Raw genomic sequence first — 20,867 nt, 5'->3', positions numbered from 1 at the left:
GTGGAATGAAATGGATATCATTACCCTAAGTAAATGTATGAAGACATGAATGGTGGGAATATATTTCATATACAACCAGAGATATGATAAATTGTGCTCTACATGTGTAATATGAATTATAAATCATTCTTCTGTTATATATAACAAATTATGATAAAAAATAAATAAAAACTTTAAAAAAAAAAAAGGAAATCTCCACCCACTGAACAACTCCCTTTTTGCCCCTCCCCCAGCCCTGGTAAACACTGTTTTACTTTCTGTTTCTGAGAGCTTGACTACTTTAAATACTTCATGTAAGTGGAATGATTCAGTGTTTGTCTTTTTATGACTGCTTATTTCACTTAGCACAATGTCTTCAAGATTTATCCATGTTGTAAGATATGACAGTATTGCCTTCACTTTTAAAGGCTCATTAACAATTCATTGAACCAGGCCAATGAATTGGCCAGCACTTGTAGACCCAGCTATCATGGAGGGAGGATAGCTTAAGCCCAGGAGTCTGAGAGTAGCTTGGACAACAAAGTGAGAATGTGTCTTAAAAAAAAAAAAAAAAAAAAGGAAGGAGAAATTTATAAATTTAATATATTTATTTATTTAATTTATATACTTGTTTTCCTTATCCATTTACACATTCTGTTTTTTTTTTTCCTTTGTGGTACTGAAGACAGATTTAAAGATAGGTAGTTAGTGAGTGTAGTTAGGTAAATCGGGTCTAATGTCGAGTAATGAAGGCCATATTGAGAATGGAGTCCAGGAAAAGGGGAATTGAAAATGTCCCCAAGGCCCAGAGCCCTTCCCAAGGAAATGTTAATGAAGCAGCTCCCAGCAAACACTGAGATGCTAATCAGAAGTCCTTCTGGCCCACCTGTCTCCCACCCTTTGGACCTTCCCCACCTACATTCCATCACTGCAAGAAAACAGAACAAAGGACAAAAATGCATGCGACAGGAATGGAGGAAATCTGAAAGTAAACCTTAGCTATAAAAAAAGGGAACACCTGGGGCTGGGGATGTGGCTCAAGGGGTATCGCTTGCTTGGGCGCTGGGTCTGACCCTCAGCACCACATAAAAATAAAATAAAGATGTTGTGTCCACCGAAAACTAAAAAATAAATATTAAAAAAAAAAAAAAAAAAAGGGAAAAGCTCCCTCTTCCATGGATTCCACCTCTTGGGTCCCCTTCTTCTTCCAGGGAGAAGTCTTTTCTGCTGTCCTTTAATAAAGCTTTTACTTTCCACTCTAAACTTGCCTCTGCATGCTTCTCTGGTGTTATACTTCAGCATCGGGGAAGCAAGGACTCCTCACTGGTAAACAGCCTTAACAGTACAGGCGATTGAATTTGGTGGTGCTCTGAGACAGGGTCTTGCTGGCCTTGAATTTGTGATCCTCCTGCCTCAGCCTTGAGTCACTGAGATTACAGACATAGGCCACATCCTCTGGCCATTCTAGTGTCTTTTTGTTTACCTTGTCGGTAACTGGAGGGGATTGATGAAAACATTTTTTATTTACTGGAGAGAAAAGGTGACAGTATATGCTTGAACTTTTTAAGATGATTAAGGTTCTAGAGATTAAAAGAAATTATACTTAGGTGCAAAGGGAAATTAATTTTTAAAAAAATCTCTTTGACCACTTAGAGGTAAGAAGAAACTATTAAACTATTTTCAACTGAAATAAGGGCCCATAATAAAAATCTGTTGATATTCCAAAGGCCTCCCCGACCTTTTCTTTTTATTCGTCACTCAAAACATTGCTCTGGTGAGAAAAGAAACAGCCCAGTTTTAAAATAGGGCAAAATAAATATAAATAAAAGGATCAACGAACTCTTTTAGCACAAGAGTATTTGTGCGAATTTTAGTATTTATGGAGAAGCTGCAGAGTAACCCCTGTCCCCTTGGTATTAGCAGTAGTCCCTGTGTTCATTTGCACCGAAGAAGTTTGAAGCCCTTTAGGGACTGGACAGGAACCATCTTTACTACAGTGTGTCATCGTGAAAGAATCTAAAGTATCCTTGCATTAACGCGATGCTTATTTTTTCAGTTGGTTTGTGAACTATTATTAAATATGTAGCCATAATATGTACTGAAAAACCTCCAAGTAAATTAACAAACTTCCTTCAAAAAATATTACACTAAAAATCCCAGTATTTAAAATCTGCATGTTGGCAAAAGTATGTCAAATATAGCTTGAAATAGTAAATAATCCCCCAAAGCAACATTTGCAAATTAATTGGTGTGTGAACAAAGAACCCTTTTTCGCAGCAGCAGCATGAATTTTGCCTTTATTTTTGTTCTCACAAGTATGATTTTAGAAAACAGCTGTAGCGCATGTTGACAAATGACAAAGCGGCAGACGTGGTAAAACACTTTCCGCCAAGGCCAAAGCGTGGGGGGGGGGGGGGGGCGGGGTTGCTGGAGCTGCAAACTGGCTGGAATCCCTAGTTTCGCTAACCTCTTTTTTTTTTTTTCCCGAGTCCGGAGTGAGAGGGGGCCTCCTCGCCCCACCCCCTTTCCTGGCTCTGGTTACAGCCAGAGTTGAGCAAACTTGCTGCTGGCGGATTGGCGGCTGGGAGCTCTCCGACTCAGGCGTTGTATTTATTAATTTATATTCCACGGCGCCCCGCGCGGGCCGCTCCTTTGTATCCGGCCGCCACCGCCCGGGTCCAGGGCCTCAGCGGGCAGCGCGTCCCCCACGTCCACCGGACTCCCGTGGCCGGCACGTGCTGGGCCCAGCCGGCCGAGGGGGCGGAGGCCCGTTTTTTTTCCTACCCCCTCTTTGCCAGGAGGAGGAGGAGCAGCAGCAACAGCAGCAACAGCAGCAGCAGTAGGAGGCGACAGCTGCCCCGCCAGGGAGGCGCGGCGGAGCACGGGCTGCGGTCAGCTGAATCCTCTCGGGGCTGCAGATCTGCCCCGCGCTCTCGCGACTCACTGCGGCGGCGGCCGCCGGCGAGGTTCCCCAGCACTTCCTGACTGGCACGGTGCACTCGGCTGCGCTCACACGCCCCCAGCCCTGGGGCCCCTGGCTCGCTCGCTAGCTGGCTGACTGGCTCACGCGACCCCGCTCAGCGTCGGCCGCGCAGTGGTGGAGGCGCGCGAGGGGGTCGCGGCTGGGGATGAGCGGCTTGCGGGTAAACACGCCACCGACTGGCTCCGAGAGGCCGTGAGGAGCTGGTTTTCTCCGAATCGCCGCCCTGCCCTTGAATTTGAGATCATGTACGTACGCGTCGAAGTCCTGCCATTGTCTGTAGCCGGAACGCGTGCGGTGCGCCCTGGGGCTTGGGGCTCGCGCCCACCCTCACAGCGCGCTGCCCCCGCCACTTCCTGTTCGGATGAAAGGGACAGGCGCGCTGACCGTGCTGCTTTTTTCCCCTCGTCCCCCTCTCTGTCGGTGCAGGTCCATTCACATCGTGGCGCTGGGGAACGAAGGCGACGCTTTCCACCAGGACAATCGGCCGTCGGGGCTCATCCGCACTTACCTGGGGAGAAGCCCTCTGGTCTCAGGGGACGAAAGCAGCTTGTTGCTGAACGCGACCAGCACGGTCGCGCGTCCAGTGTTCACGGAGTATCAGGCCAGTGCGTTTGGGAACGTCAAGCTCGTGGTTCACGACTGTCCCGTGTGGGTAAGGGACACCAGCTGCTCCGTGCTGAAGCTGAAGGAGCTTTTTTTAAAATTTTCTTCTCCCTACTTTTCCCAGTTCCATGAACGCGGAGTGTTTGCCTTACAAGGGTAGAGTTTTAAAACATTTTGGGGGACATCTATAGTCTTTGTTTAGTGGGGCACGGGGCAGCCCAGTCAAAGAACTTGGCTATAAGATAAAAAGCCCAAGTGGAGCGTGGAGCACTTAGTCGTACACTTCACGACTGTGGGATGTTCTTTGGTAGACAACTGACAGTTGAATGTGCCAGCCCCAAAGGACAGGGTCACCAAGTTCCACTAGCAAAGAGCAATGTTTTTTCATGCCTACCCTGTGGAGGATAGGGTAATATTAGTGTTCTATAAATACAGCCCTCTTATAGCTCAGTGTAGGCAAAAATACTTTTCACTGGACAGTTCAGAAATAGTATGGAAAGGTGGGGAAAGACAGGGACTGAGAATTAATTTTAAAGACTCATTTATAGCACTGATAACCTCTGAAAGTTTTTAAAAATTTTAATAATACAAATACTTTTTCTATGCAGTTCTTTGATTTTAATGACTCATAAGTAGAAATAATGTAACTAATGATGTTTGGATTTAAAAAAAAAATCTTTATGATTGTGATAATTACATGAAGTTGTAGTGAAATAGATAAAATTCAGCTTGATTCTTGTATGTTTCATAAAGGACAAAGGAATCTACTTCTTGACACATAAATATTTTCAGTACACTATAACATATTTAAATGTTTTCAATTAGTTTTATTCAAGAATGTCTGTTTTTTACTAATATTGTTAAATATATTTCAGCTAAAGAGTACAGAAGAAACTTTTATTCAGAAGAAACTTTAGTGTCTAAGAATATATACACACACACACACACACACACACACACATATATTTTAGTGTCACAGAATATAAACTACTCTGTGAGATTTTACAGTTAAACAGCAATTTTAATGAAACTATACTAGCATACCTTTAAAGAAATGTATAGAATGAACTTAGAAAAATTTGTATGCAAATTTCCATATTATGGAAACAAAAGACTGCTTGCTCATATAAATATTCAGATAAAGGACAGTTTTGTTAGTGTGCTGAAATAAATTTACAACAGGCTTTTCAATATGTGGGATGCTAGTGAGCCCCTAGCTATGACAGTGATGCTGCTGTTCGTAAGAAGCATCAATGGAGTCTTTGCAAGCAAATGAAGTATGTCTTTTACTTTTGGCCCTTTTATTATGAAAGATCTTATAGCCTCTAAGACTTATTGGATCAATGTGCAGTTGAACAAATGTTTAGTGAACAAATAAATGTGCATAAAACAAAATAAGCAGAATTAGGATGTTAGTATTACTTTCTCTGTTTTTAATTTGAGCTGTTAACCCTTTCCTGTTTATGTTAATTTAGCAAACAATGCTTGTGATCCCATGTATTGAGTGTAGAGAATGAAATCTTCCAAATGGATAAAGTAAGCCTCTGTAGTCTGGATTCTTGTCATATACTGATTATTATGGTTTATTATGCTAATCACTTCATTTAGTTAAGACTCTGGTGGAACCAAGTTTGTAACTAGGTGTAATTTTCTAGGTTATAGTGGATCTTCAAACATAGTAGATTACATTTGCAGAGTTTCTCATTCTAAGGTGCTTTTCTTCTCTACGTGTTAAGTAAAGCCCATCAGAGATGTTAAAGGTAAATGTGTTAATCAGGTGTTATTGACATATGTACTGAATCAGAATGTTAAATGTAGCAGAGCAGATAGAACACAGGTTTTGGTATCAAGAGGAATTGACTTCAGAACCCCACATTGCCACTTAGTGCCTTTCTGTCTTTGGTAAATCATTTACCTTTTCTCAGTCTTACCTGACTATAGACTAATCATAATAATCTCTGCCTCCTACAGCTATGCTAAGGAGTAAATGAGATAGTAAATGTAAAGTTCTAAGTGTAGAGACTGTGCTCCATAAGTGGTATCTGCTATAATAATAAAATGTTTATTGTAACTCTAGTATAGTCATGTATCACTTACGCTAAGCAAAGGTAAAGTTTCCTCATGTCCTTCAAGATTTAAACCAATACACCAGATTGGAACAGTGATATTAGTTATCACACAAATATATTATCTACTACCACAATCAAGTAGAATAAATTTTTTGTTTCATTATAGAAATTCAGATTTAAAAAAAAATTATTATTATTTTAAAAGATGAGTTCCATTCTCTAAATGTGGTTCCAAGTCTTGCATAATCCCCTAGAGGAAATCCTGGAATTGATTTACAAGAGATGGAAGAGTCTTTATTTCCTTCATAATTCTAGAAACCAGTGGAGTGTTTTCTCTTTGACATAGCTTGAGAAGAAATGTGTTGTTGCTCCTTGGAGTTGGGATCAGATGGTTGTGCTTCTATTCCCTAGTTACTTTCTGTAAATCCTTAGCCTTGTTCTGTCTCCTTGGCCATATGTACTTGGCACTTTTTAAATAAATGTGTTTCAAATAACAGCTCATTATTTAGTATTTCTCTCATCCACTCCCTTTTTTTGTGCAGTTACGTTATTACTTCATTTCACAATTCTACATCTTTTCCTGTTTACCAAAAAAAGTTTATAAAAAGCAATGAGCTAATACATTCACAGTTTTCTTGTGCAGGATCTGAAGTTCTGATTTCTATTAACAAATGAAAGTATTGTGGTCTTTATAAACAATACTACAGAGTTAATGATGCCCAAACCCATTTTTTTTTTCCCCATGACATTTTCCTTAAATGTCTCCTTTTCCTGTATACCTCTCTAGTAGCTCTGGAATTTTGACCTATTTGGAATGTTGAAAGCAGATGCTTCCGCTGCCCCTCCCCCAGATTCTCTGAGTTAGATGAATGCTTAATATTGGTTCCACTTATATTTAGTTATGAATCCTATTTATATGAGTTTACCCTTTTTTGTTATTCTTACATACTCTGGTATACTTGTGTACTTTGAACTTGAATACTGTTTAACAGATATAGTTGGAATTGTATGGGGTTTGTGGTTTGGGATTTGGAAATTAGTGAAGTGTTCTGCTGGGAAGTGCTCACATTTTCTTGGGCTGTGTCCCACATCACTCCCCACAACTCACCCCATTATACTCTCTACCAAGTTCATTCCTTTGTCTTTAGTATTGATCATCTTTTTTCTTCCCTTTTTTCTTTCTTTCTCTTTTGGTTCATTTAAACGTCCTTCAAAAATGCTCGCTCTATTCCATTTTCAATGGGGTATTCATGTCTAGATATTCTGCAGTTCTCATTACTTGGAGTGCCCTCGTGAGAGATGGGTCAGTCGGCAGGGTATAGGTAAGGGGGGCCACTGGTCAGAAGCTCTCTGCACAAGGGCAACTCTGTGTAACACTCCAGAATTTTTCTATCACAGAATAAAAGTTCTTTCACATAGATCTTAATTGATTGATTCAAATACTGTTAACCCTGTTTTGAACTCATATTTCAAACTCATACAAACTTTCATAGCCAAACAGTTGGTCAACCAGGTGTCTTATTTCCTTAGTCTGACTGTATTATATCCCAGAAGACTATACCAAAGGCCAAATGTAAGGATGAATTATGATTAGTGGTTAATTAGAATATGAGAAGAAAGTTATTGGTATATATTTGGCAGTAAAAGTAAGATCCATAAAGATATTTTCCACATACTACTGTTTGTATAAAAACTTTGAAAAATTGTTTTTAACATATCAGAGCACTAAATTTTAAGGTGTAGGGTCCATAATAAATTACTTATGGTCTCAATTCTAAACATAAATATTATTCATTAGCATACAAAAAGTAAGAATTTCAGAACTAGAAAGACTTATTTTGAATTTTTAATTTATACAAGCAAAACAAACTGGGTCACAGAAAGTCCTTTGAAGGATCATTACTCACACTGTTGTTGCTTTTTCATTTATAATAAAAATGTAACGTTCCAGAATGTTAGGTGATTAGAAACAGTATTATTTTTAGAAGTGCTTATTCTTAAAGCATAGATATTGAAAGGGGTTGCTTCTTTCATCAAACTCTTAATTATTATCTAGATATCATGTTGAGCCAGTAATACTTATCTTATGCAAAGAAAACTTTTTTAAAAAATTAAACATTTTAAATTTTATATAGCTATGTGTTTAAAAATAAATTTATGTAAATTCCAAAACTTAAAGTATAGCAAATAAATTTAAACTAATATCTTACATTTAATTTCATGATGGATTTGAAGATAAGTAGACTAAAGTTTACTGTCTACGTTTTGGTTTAGGACATTTTTGACAGTGATTGGTACACTTCTCGAAACCTAATTGGGAGTGCTGACATCATTGTGATCAAATACAACGTTAATGACAAGTTTTCATTCCATGAAGTAAAGGACAATTATATTCCAGTGATAAAAAGAGCATTAAATTCAGTTCCAGTAATCATTGCTGCTGTTGGTACCAGACAAAATGGTAAGTATTTAATTTTCTTTTTTATAATCAGCTTGCAGGTACCACATTAAGTTTGAATAGAGTTAAGTTTATTAATGATTAGTACAGTTTTTTTATTTTTACCCAAATGACTGTGGGTTCAAATGCCAGTTGTTATCTCTTCATCATCTGATGATAAGAACACATCAAAGGAGAGGATTGAAAACTTCTGCTGTGATTCTGATGGGTACAAATCTCTTTTAACTTGCTCTTCCCAGTAATAAAGCATTCAGTGGTTGTGTTCTTTTGACATATGAAAGGTACTAACCTGAAATTGAGCCCTAGAAAGTTTTTTTCTTTTTCTTTTTGACAGTCTAATGATTTATCCAATTGAAAAGAATGGCTTACCCACCTGAAGATGTGTGTGGGAGCAGAATTTTTAGGTGGATAACAATGAGTGAGCTGAAAACACTGACACTGCTGCCTAAGGAAAGGCAGTTTACTCTGTGGCTAATGGACTAGGTTGGTTGGGGGCAGTTGTAGGCACTGCTGCTATGTATATTATTGTCATCTTTCTTAAGGCCAACTCAAGATTCACTTTGATTAGGTGATATTTTACATATCTTCTTAGTAATGTTTACTCAGTAAAGCTGTTATTAAATTGTTACTTTTTATTTATTAAAATTTTTTAACCTTTTAATTAAGGTGTAGCAAAGAAAATAATATAAAGTTCATTAGTCTTAAGAGTGTAGCTTAATGCAGTTGTCCCTGTGTGTATGTCTATACAACCATTGCACAGATCAGGGGGCAGAACACCTGTAGTACTTTAGAAGGTTCCCTCAGGCCTCTTTCCTAGATAATAACACCTTTCCTCAGAGGAAACTGCTATTCTGACTTCTAACTACAGAGACTAGTTTTTACTTATTCTTGAACTTTACACAAATGAAATTATAGGGTATGTTGTGCTTATCTATAGTTTGCTGTTTTTATTGCTTTACATTATTCTATTGTATGGATATGCCATAATTTATGTGTCCATTCTCCTTTGGATGATACTTAGTTTGTTCCCTAGGAGTAGGATTGCCGGGTCATAAGGTAGGTAAATGTTGAGCATTAGTAAATACAAATAAGCAAGCTTGACCCACTCTTGACCCCACATCCTACTTCCCTATCCCCCCTCCTTACCCCATGGTTCTTGAAAGAACCATTCACACTTCCTGAGTCCACTTCCTTTTCATTCTTCAGACTACTACAGTCTCATTTTGACTTCCATAGTCACACCAAGTTCTCACTGGGGTTGCCAGTTTTATTGCCAAATTTAATATGTTAGTAACAATTCTATCTTTGAAATTATTTGTACATCCCTCTGCTTAATAAAGCTACTCTTTCTTTTCTGTTTCTTCTAATTCTCTGTTTTTTTTTTTTTTTTTTTTTTTTACTGGTCCCCTTGCACTCTCCTGGGCCCCTCTCCATGAGCAGCAACACATCGTAGAATTGTTTCCCAGGGTTCCATACTTTGGCTTCACCTCTTGCTCTTTAACCAAGAACATGAACTAGCCAGTCAGTTGCCCTGGCTTCCTTTCTATGTACAGTGATTGTCTAATCTGTTTCTCTTGCTCTAGTCTTTCTCCTGACCCATATTTCATAGACAGCATCCTCTTAGTGCTGAGTTCCTTGTCCTGGTGAATGATGCAGAATCTCTCCATTCAACCAAAACCAGAATCATCCTAGATCTCCCTTTCTCTCCTGTCCCCTACATCCAGTTGATTAAGAAGCTTTTTTTTTTTTTAATTTTACATTTTAAATAACTCCAACTCATAAACCCATTGTTTTCTTTTTCTTTCTTTCTTTTTTTTTTTTTATCTCTGTTGGATTTCAAATGCTTACTATTTAGTTATCTTTCATAGGGACTTCTTTGTCTCCTAAAAGGATAGTTCCAATTTTATAGGACCTCAGACTTACATAATTTTGTGACTGGGGTAGGGAACCCCACAATGAATAAGAAAAGAAAGAATGACAACTCACAAATCTCAAAGGGTCTGTCAAGTACCACATTTAGAAATATTTCTATTTAACAGCCCAACACTTCTTTAAATTTTCTTACATTTTGGGGGGGCTGTGAAGTCTTTGATCACCCCTTCATATGAATCACTTTGAGATATTTTCTGTGGAGAGAGGAGAATGATAATCAGTTTTTCTAATAGCATGTTTCTTCATTCTGTACATCTTTCTGGCTCCAGGCACCAGTTTGTATTGTGTACATATTTCAGCTCAGCATTCTAGTATCTGATGCCAAATAAGTTAGCACTGTGGGTGTCAGAAGCATTCCTCAAAGTCATTCCTATTCTAGGACAGTTATGGAATAGGAAAGTATAATGCACACTTGTAATCCCAGCTATTTAGGAGAGAGCAGGATCACAAGTTCAAGGCTTCCCTGGGCAACTTAGAAAGACCCTGTCTGAAAATAAAAAAGGAAAAAGGGCTGGGGATGTAGCTCAGTGGTAGAGTACCCCTGGGCTTATTCCCATTGTTGAGGAAGTTTATTTCACTCAGCATGATAGTTTACAGTTCCATCCATTTATTGGCAAATGCCATAATTTCATTCTTCTCATGGCTGAGTAATATTCCATTGTGTATATGTACCACATTTTCTTTATCCATTCATCTGTTGAAGGGCATCTAGGTTGGTTCCATAGCTTAGCTATTGTGAATTGAGCTGCTATAAACATTAATGTGGCTGTGTCACTATAGTATGCTGATTTTAAGTCTTTGGGGTATATGCCAAGGAGTGGGATAACCAAAAGTAATAGCACACTGAACCTAAAGCTAAATTTCCCCTTAGTAGCATCCCCAAAATGCCCATGATTACTTCAGAACTGCCTCATACAAGATAAATTGAATTAGAATAGAAAAAGACAGTGGTCTTAGCCAAACATAGTTAAAATATCTTATTTTTCAAATTTGACAAAAGCATATGACCAACATGTGAAAGAATATGTTATTCAGGTTCCTCCCAGGGCTTTGGAAAGGAAGCACAAAAAGAAGGCTTTCTGTTAAAACTTTATCAGTCTCATGATAAATTGGCCTCTGACCTCCTATTCTTGGTTTGCCTCTGAAATAATTTCTTTCAGAATAATTATGCTAGAATACAAGTCAGATCATGACATTCAGTGCTTTGAATTGTTTAGGAACTTCCTTCTTCATTAACTTGTATTTTGTAAAATTTCAAACCTAAGAAGGTTGACAGGACTAGGACACTGAACTCCAGAATTTATAAACACACATGCACATGCACACATTTTTTTCTGAGCCATTTGAGACTGAATTGTAAACATGTGATTTCTTCACTCCTAATTACTTCAGCATTTATATCTAAGAACAAGGCCCTTCTCCTATTAGCCATAATGCAATCACCATGCAAGAAGTTTAACATGCTGTTATCTATTATGCTGTTATTTAAAATATAATTTGTATTTACACTTTTTCAGTTGTTCCAGTAATGTGCTTTATAGTTGTGTGTGTGTGTGTGTGTGTGTGTGTGTTTTTTTTTTTCCAATCCAGAGTATAAATTATGCATTGCATTTATTGGTCATGTCTCTCTGGTCTCTTTTAATCCAGATGATTCCCCATAATTTGGGATATATATATATATATATATATATATATATATATATATATATATATAGTATTTTTGTTTGTTTTGAGGGGGCATGTCTTTCATGACATTGACATTATTAAAGAATTTGGGCTGGATCAGCATTTTTGCCTTATTCTTTCAGTTGTCATACATGTGCTTAGAAATTATAATTTTCTATGGTACATTCTACATTTATTTATTGGTATTCTTTTGTAAATAGAGCTTTCTATTCTCTCTGCTCCTATACCTTTCTTTTGGAATCATTATGATTCATGAATTTGTTCTTTCAATTCAACATTTCATAGTCTGTTGTTATGATTATTCTTCTGATTTTTACTTTACCCTATGTTTGTCTAGAGGGGGTTTTCTGGCTGTCTCTCATCAGTTTTGAATCACTTCCTATTCCCTTAGACTTTTGCTGTCCCTGCCCTGGAAATAGGTGTTCTCAAGGAGCCCTGCATCCTCTTGTTAGGTAATGATATTTAGAAATCACAATTCAGGCTCTAGGGTACCCATGACTTCAGTGTCTTTGCTTCTAATCCTTGCACATTGGTCAGAGCCAGGGATTGATATTATATTTATATATATATATATTTTCAAACATATATTTTTTGTTCTTTTCAGTTAATTCATATTCACATATGAACATAGGAAAGTTATGTCGTATTCATACTTCTGACTTTCCCATTCCCATCAACCCCCCCTTCCCCTACTCCACCCTGTCCAATTCTGTGGCACCGCTCCCCATTGTGCTACTATGATTCAGACTCTGCATATCAGAGAGAACATTCAGCCTTTGGTTTTGGGGGATTGGTTTATTTCACTCAGCATGATAGTTTTCAGTTGCATCCATTTACTGGCAAATGCCATAATTTCATTCTTCTCATAGCTGAGTAATATTCCATTGTGTATATGTACCACATTTTCTTTATCCATTCATCTGTTGAAGGGCATCTAGGTTGATTCCATAGCTTAGCTATTGTGAATTGAGCTGCTTTAAACATTAATGTGCTGTGTCACTATAGTATGCTGATTTTAAGTCTTTTGGGTATATGCCAAGGAGTGGGATAAGTGGGTTAAATGGTATCTCCATCTGTTTCCAGAGTAGTTGCACCAATTTGCAGTCCCACCAGCAATGTATGCATCTTTATCCCCACATCCTTGCCAATATTTATTGTAGGTTTTCATACTTATATTTTTAAATCCCAGGTTCCCATTGATAATCCTTATTTCTGTCCAGTATTTGTATCTCACGTTGATGACTTTCTATTGTAAAATCTTACCTGAGATCCAAGATTGTTCATGATCAAACTTCCAACTACTTCTAGAACCATTAGGAACAATCCTCTTTGCCTTATGTGCCATTCCCACTGAACTGCCTGAAGGACTTAATGCTTTTCTTCAGGTCTGGGAAAGTATTGACTTTCTCATTTCTTTGGGTGTCACTGGGTCTCCATGATCTTTATTCTGTTTCTTTCAGGATCCTTCTCAGGCTGTTGGTGATGCTTCTGTGTCTTGGCTGCGGTTATCTTTCTGATTCCTTTGCTTTGTTGTGTTGCATTTTTTTTTCTTGGCTCCCCCCCTCCCCCATGCATTAGTCTGCTGGGTCCGTTTTGCTATTCTGCTTGATTAAATTCTTAACTTCAACAACTTTTCATTTCCAAGATCTCTAATTGGGTCTTTCATAATTTCTTGTTCCTGTCTTAAGGTTGCAAAACTTTATTTAAAAATCTTAGAATAGTTAATTATACTTAGTAGTTCTGTTTTGATTAGAATATTGTCTGGTTTTGAATATGCACCCCAAGTCTTTCCATCTGCTGAGATTTTGTTTCATGATGTGGATGTTTCTCAAAAATTAATTCTTTACTTTCCTACTTTTAAAATGTACTTTCCCTGTTGGATTGATGCCTTCCTTTTTCCCTCCTCAATAGCTGTCTGGGGATTGGGACAGAAGTGAGTAGGTCAAGAATCACTAGGCCTATTTGCTTCTCTTGGTGTATGTACTTTGTTAGTTTCCAGTGAGTTGCCTTTGGGCCTTCTGGTTCTTGCCTCCCCCATTGTTAGCAGTGAGCATTCCAGCTTGGTGCAGCGTCTAGGACCCCCACAATGCACTCTGCTTCATTCCTGTGCCATCTGCCTTCATTCTGGAAGGCACTCCTAGTGTTTTGAGCTGATATTTCCCCTCTAATTTTTTAGTTGCTGTATATTCAAACATTCTCTCCATATGTCTCTCCCTCCCTCTTTCTTTTCTCTTTTCTTCATTTCTCCTTGCTTCCCCACCCCCACCCGCTTTATTTAATATTTCCATAGTTTGGCAGGAGGAGAGATCACAATGTGGGCTTAGCTTGTCATCTTGAATCTGGAAATGAATACGTTTTCCTTTTCTCACATGCATACCTCTACATATGCTGTACCCTGTGACTGGAGTGCCCCTTCACACAGACCTCTCATATCTGCTTTGCAATTTCATACTCATCCTTTCAATCATTATCTTTCTGTGAAGCCTTCCCCAGTCTCCCCAGGCAGTTAATTTCCTCGGGTCTGTTCCCATGGTAACTTTGTATGCCTTCATTTTAGTACTTATTAATGTTGTATTTGTTTGCAGTCATGTCTATCTTGGTTCAGTTGACTATGCTTTTATCTTCCTATCTTTTTATCAGTAACGCTTGATGTGTGGTAGGCATGCAATAAACATTTGTTCAATGAGTGAATGGATGGCTTTATGAATAATCTAAGTGAAAAAAATCAATTTCACTAACAAGATAGAGCTAATTTACCGTATAAGATGTGATTACAAAATAACTGCAGAGCTAATATGGCTCTTCAGCTCAGGGACCTTTATTGCCATCCCCTTACCCATCCCTTTCAGTATATGCAACTGCTGGGTACTCTCCTGTTAATTTTCTTTCTTTCTTCTTCTTCTTTTTTTTTTTTTAAAGAGAGAGGGAGAGAATTTTAATATTTATTTTTTAGTTCTCAGCGGACACAACATCTTTGTTTGTATGTGGTGCTGAGGATCGAACCCGGGCTGCATGCATGCCAGGCAAGCGCGCTACCGCTTGAGCCACATCCCCAGCCCCTCTCCTGTTAATTTTCTTGGAAACTCTTAAAGAACTTGTTCAGGGGCTGGGGATGTGGCTCAAGCGGTAGCGCGCTCGCCTGGCATGCGTGCGGCCCGGGTTCGATCCTCATTAGCACCACATACAAAAAAAAGATGTTGTATCCGCCGAGAACTAAAAAATAAATATTTAAAAAAAAAAAAAAAAAAGAACTTGTTCAGTAAATATAACTAGTCTTTCTTTTGTTACATATGTATTTGACAAGCTTGACTATGTGGATGTCTTCATGATATTTGGCTCTGAATACATTTTGGCTTTTACTAAATATTAAACCTATGTTTAAAGGATAATGTCTTTTTATTTTTTTAATCAGAGTATACCTGATTGTCTTCATAGCCTCAAACTTCTGAACATGGGAACACTGTCTCTATTATTTTTGAAACCCTGACCCAGTCTGATACATTGCTGAGCTAGAATTTTTGAAAAAGAATTTCTAAAACTTTCAGGCAGTGGCAACATTGTAACAATCACCCTATAGATTCCCAAAGCCACACTACTTTGAAAGAGATACCATTCATTTGAATGCTAGAGTTACATTGTATTTGCCTTTGAAAAATATCTTTGTAACATCTTATAAGATAACATGTAACAGCAACAACAACAACAAAAAACCCTACAAAGTTAACAAGAAGCATAGGACGGATTCCCAGAGCCACTATTACTGCAAGAATCCACAATTTAAAATTATTTTGGGTCCTCTAATTGTTTCTAATAAAATGCTTAAGGTAAAGTTATTTAATGCTGAAATATCTTGTTGGTTCTCCATTCTCTAACCAACCCAAATCTGACTTTTACTTAAAATCCCATAGGTGATTGATATGGAAAAATGTCAGAGAAATTCAGAAGTGAATCACAAAATAGTTAATTGGAGAAAAAAAAAACTTATGAAGGTTTTAAGAAATAAAACTCTCTGGGTTTTATACTGGAGAATATAACAGTGATGGAGCTCTTGCCTATATTCATGGCCCTGGGTTCAGTCTCCAGCACTGCAAAAACAAATGAATAAAATGGGAATGATATTTGGGCTGGGGTCGTGGCTCAGTGGTAGAGCACTCACCTAGCACATGCGAGGCCCTGGGTTCAATCCTCAGCACCACATAAAAATAAATAAATAAAATTAAGGTATTATGTCCAACTACAACTAAAAAAATAAATATTAAAAAAATGGGAATGATATTTTAGAATTTTAGATGACTAAGTGGCAACTTGTTACAGCATAATATGGTGTGTAGTGACTAGGCATTTTTCTTTTTGCGAGTGAACAAAAAGAAATATCTTCAGTGACAGAGGAGATAGGATTAGCTATAATCGGACAAGCTTTCTCAGAGAGTGTGTCAGAAAGATGCTTATAGCTATACACAGCTAACTCAAACCTAAAATTAGCTGTGTTTTCCCCTTAAATCAAGATTGTTTGTTAAAACTTAATTCATATTAAATTAACTTCATTTTTTTTCCCTGGAAACACTACTGGCTTGGTTTGATTTTTGTCCAGAAATAAAGTTTAATGAAATGATCTGCCTACCCACCACATTCCATCAACATAAGGAGACCTTTGTAGGCACAACAAGGCCTCTGTCTTCAGAAAACCAAAGGCACTGTTTAGAAAGGCTTCATAAAGAATGTGAAATATCAATTCATTATTTTTCAGAAGAGACTAAATTCTGCTTGATAACTTTGCTCCAAACCTAAAATGATCTTAGAAAAAGTGAAGCATATCCTTCAGATTAGAATATATCACATAAATGAAGAAAACAAGCTTAATTTTTAAATTACTTAGTCTTTGGAATCACTAATTCTTTAGTTAAACTTAGTTTTTTTTTTTTTTTTCCTTTTTTGATATCATTCTTATTTAGAGGGTAGAACAAGTAATGGCAATTTTATTCTTCACCAATGGGAGCTCCCTTGCCCAAGGCTGTGCCTGCTCCAGGGATGTGACACTTATCTTCTGACTGATTTAGGGAATAGGATGCAAAGGCCCAGCTGTCTTTCCTCATATATGGAGTACTCTGACAGGCCAGCAAAGCTCCAGAGCCCCTGCAGGATAGCTTGGTCTCTGGTGCTACTGCATCGTTATTCCAAGTTTTTCCTCTACCCAAATCCACATCCCTCACTCCTGAGAATAGTTGTTCCCCAGATCACCTCCCAGTTGACCTCCTGCACACCCATCTCCATCTTACAGCCTTTTTCCCAGAAAGGCCAACCTGCAACAACAGGCATTTCTACAAATGACTTTTCATTCTTTTGACCTGACTAACTTTTGAACAGTGACCCATATTTTAGTCCTGAAACAAAACAATACAAGCTGATGAATATGGAGTTGAATATATATTTTTAGCCTTAGTAGGGAATGTTCTTATAAATAGATTGCTCTGTACTTTCCAAGCCATAAATCTGTATTCGCTACAACTGTGAATATTGGGACAATTCTTTTTTTCTTTTTTTTTTTTTTTTTTACATATGAAAGATTTCTTCAGCTTTTAATTTTTAAATCTTAAAGAAAAAGATAAAAAGTGGTTGAATTTGGTCTCCAAAGTTGACTGCTTTAGAACCAAATGATTGAAATGAAATATTTGAATAAAATGTACTTCAAGCTGGGTGCAGTGGCACAGCAGCTCAGGAGACTGAGGCAGGAGGTTCTCAAGTTTGAAGCCAGCCTCCAGCAAAAGCAAGGCACTGAGTAACTCAGTGAGACCCTGTCTCTAAATAAAATACAAAATAGGGCTGGGGATGTGGCTCATGTTCAAGTGTCTCTGAGTTCAACCCCCAGTATCCCCTTCCCCACCAAAATATACTTTATGTGGAATTCACAAAGATAGTAACAAGTTGCAGCTTTAAAAATTACATCAAATAAAAGTATAAGGTTTATTCAAATTTGGTGACTATATTTATATTTCAAGTTTATTAGAAAGAAAGAAGTCCAACACATTGCTTTTCATGGTTTCTGTGGGCAGTCTCCTTGTAAATTTTGGATTTTTTCCTACTGTCCTAGAAATATTGATGTTCTGAATGTCAAGGTTGAACAAGCAACAAGTCTGCCATTACTGCTGGTTAGTCTAATTACTATACTAGCTTTGGTAATATCCATTCACCTATTTTAAAAATTCTATTTTCTAAAATGCTACTTATTCTTTTTGCAGCTAATGCTTATTTATTTATGAATATCCTTGACACATTTTAATTGGAGTCTAGTGGATAGTGGTTCTGGTATATTGTGTAATGATCAGATTTTCTGTGTACTTTTTTTCCCCCTGTGTACTTTCGAAGTTTTTTGTTGTCAAATTCATTATTTTTTTTTTTTTTCCAGAAGAATTGCCTTGCACCTGCCCACTGTGCACTTCAGACAGAGGGAGTTGTGTCAGTACAACAGAAGGGATCCACCTTGCTAAAGAGCTGGGAGCTACCTATCTTGAACTACATAGCCTTGATGACTTCTACATAGGGAAGTATTTTGGAGGAGTGGTAAGTGGAAATTCCCATTATATATGAAGTTATTTGTCAGGCTATCTTTTTAGCTATTTTCTGGAACATCAATTAGAGTTTTAGTTTTAAAAGCATGATTAGCCGGGCGCGGTGGTGCATGCCTGTAATCCCAGTGGCTTGGGAGGCTGAGGCAGGAGGAGCTCAAGTTCAAAGTCAGCCTCAGCAAAAATAAGGTGCTAAACAACTCAAAATAGGGCTGGGGATATGGCTCAGTGTTTGAGTGCCCCTGGATTCAATCCCCAGTAAACCCCCACCCCGCCCACCCTGCACCCTCTCCCAAAAAAGTATTAATTTGGTCAAAGAATTTTGTATGTCTGTGGAATAAATACCAGGGAACTGTGGGGGTGGGGAAGATGGTTTTGTTTCATTTGTTGGAGGTTCCCTTGGCTGGATTTGGTTTCATTGGTGGAAGAGGAGGCTGGTTCTGTGGGAAGCTGCAGATCTCCTGCCTTCCCATGGGCCTAGAATACTCAAGATCACTCTTCTCCTGACTCCACTATTTCTTTTCTGTTTCTCTTCCTTCTCCTCTTTGCTCTCTCTCTCCCTCATACCTAATGTTGCAGTGAGGGTCAAAGAAGGACTGAATATTGGCCAAGGTTGCTAGAAAGATATAGTGGTTTCTTTTAAACTGAAGACTTGATAAGAGTATTAAATAAGAACAGAATGATTTCTTTTTAAATTTGTGGATAGTATTGTGCAACTGAGATCTTGAGTGTAAGAAATAATGGCATTTATAAGAAGGAGATGATGGAATGAAAGGGGCATTTGAAATCCTATGTTTAAGGGACTAGGGTTGTGGTTCAGGGGTAGAGCATGTTCCTTGCACGTGTGAGGCACTGGGTCTAATCCTCAGCACCACATAAAAATAAATAAAGATATTGTATCCATCTACAACTAAAAAAATATTTTTTAAAAATCCTGTGTTTAAGTCAGGGATGGGATAAAGAGCTGTGTAGTACTCCTTTCAAACCTGGGCAACAGGGGCATCTGCCTTTTGTCCTGTTGCACCCCCCACCCCCCACCCCTGCTGAAACCACACATTGGTGGAGCCAACAGGACGTGCCACCTGGAGCTGGTACCGTCTCCCTTCCATACCTGCACCATCTATATAATAGCTCCATGTGTGTCTACTTGTACTGAAATTAAGTGAAATAAAATAAAATGGAATTCATTTCCTTAGGCATTCTAGTTTCGTTTCAGGTATTCTATAGCAACATGTAGACAGAACTGCTGTATTGGATTATAAAGATAGTAAAGAACATTTCCACCAGCACAGAAAGTTTTATTCAGTGTTATGACTGTGCTTCCAAACCTAGGAGTCCTGAATTCTGTGCCTGCTAACCCAGAGCCTGTTTCTTGGTCCTGTGCAAGCCTCTTTTTCGTGGGTCTGTTCTTAAGTGGACTGCATTACTGATTTGTGTACCTTTAGGCCTGGTGGTGGGAGAGTAACTGAGGGATGACTTCCTGAGGGTTGGGGAGGGAAGAATGGATAGAGTCCCAATGTCTACTTGTGTGCATAAAACTCCTCAAGACATGGGATGGAGCTGGGGTGAGAAGAGAGAGGTTGTCTTAGAGCTCAGGATTTAGGGGCTAGTTTCCTATACTTCATGAACTATTGAGGAGTCTGAGAATTTAAATCTGCATCTAGCTGGCCAGGCCTTTATAATGATGTATTTGTCAAATATATATATTTATATAACAGTTTGTTTTCTTGATTTTATAGCATTGAAATATTTTGCTATATGAGTGGACATCCATTTGAGCTTTTGCCCTAGGCCTTATAAGGTAGATCACAGGCCCGGGATTATATAAGTGCATGTGGATGAGATTTTTCAACTTGTAAAATAAAGGACAGGTTTCAAAGAATTTTGTTTAAGAGAAAAAAGTAAAGTTTCCTAGCTGATTTGAACATCTGTAGACATAGAGCCAGATCTGTTCTTGCCTTGAATCTCACTAGTTTTAGCTGCAAAACTTGCCCTCTGAGAAAATTATTGAAAGCCCCATAGTTAGTGCCTGGCTTCTTGATCATTCAAGATACAATTTCTTCTTGAATAAATAAGTTTTCTTATGTTTAATCAGGGCACAATCTGTTCTTCTAGACACATTTTTACAGATAAAATAAACTGTTTACAAGTGTTTGCTAATGCACTGACATTAAGAACATTTGGCAAATATGATTTGGGGTACAAATAATTATGTCAGATATAATTTTTGGACCTTTAATTTAGATTTCTTTTTATATATTTTAGTTGGAATATTTCATGATTCAAGCCTTAAATCAGAAGACAAGTGAAAAAATGAAGAAAAGAAAAATGAACAGCTCATTTCATGGAATTAGACCACCCCAGCTTGAACAACCAGGTGCGTAGACTTTGGTAGACATTTATTACAAATCATTCCTCACAGGTCTTAGAGCTGTTGTTCTCAAATTTGAGCATCCCAAAGGCCTACCCAACATTCTAATTCAGTGAACTTAGAACAAGGCCAAAAACTTCTCAGGTGATACTTAAGCATGTGGTACTTAAATCACAGTTTGAGAATACCGTTTTAGAATCTGAGCCTGTACATTCTTAAAAAT

At 38.0% G+C, this 20,867-nt stretch overlaps 1 protein-coding gene across 3 annotated transcripts in view; it reads left to right on the top strand.

Moving 5' to 3' along the window:
• The first annotated feature begins 2,477 nt into the window (after nucleotides 1-2,477).
• The window catches only part of Rhobtb3 (Rho related BTB domain containing 3), a 55,901-nt gene continuing 37,511 nt past the window's right edge, over nucleotides 2,478-20,867 (top strand). The window contains exons 1-5 of one of the 3 annotated variants that reach the window (XM_071612395.1): nucleotides 2,478-3,207; nucleotides 3,389-3,614; nucleotides 7,909-8,095; nucleotides 18,117-18,268; nucleotides 20,539-20,650. In XM_071612395.1, the coding sequence (XP_071468496.1) occupies nucleotides 3,206-3,207; nucleotides 3,389-3,614; nucleotides 7,909-8,095; nucleotides 18,117-18,268; nucleotides 20,539-20,650 (679 nt within the window). In that variant the 5' untranslated portion in view covers nucleotides 2,478-3,205. Of the gene's footprint in view, nucleotides 3,208-3,388; nucleotides 3,615-7,908; nucleotides 8,096-18,113; nucleotides 18,269-20,538; nucleotides 20,651-20,867 lie in introns of all 3 variants that reach the window. The other 2 variants (XM_071612396.1, XM_027927872.2) reach the window with 2 other exon arrangements.

This window comes from Marmota flaviventris, chromosome 5 (genome assembly GCF_047511675.1).
Source record: "Marmota flaviventris isolate mMarFla1 chromosome 5, mMarFla1.hap1, whole genome shotgun sequence".
NCBI lineage: Eukaryota > Metazoa > Chordata > Mammalia > Rodentia > Sciuridae > Marmota > Marmota flaviventris.
Note: the sequence above shows the minus strand (reverse complement) of the source record. Positions and strands in the feature narration are given on the sequence as shown.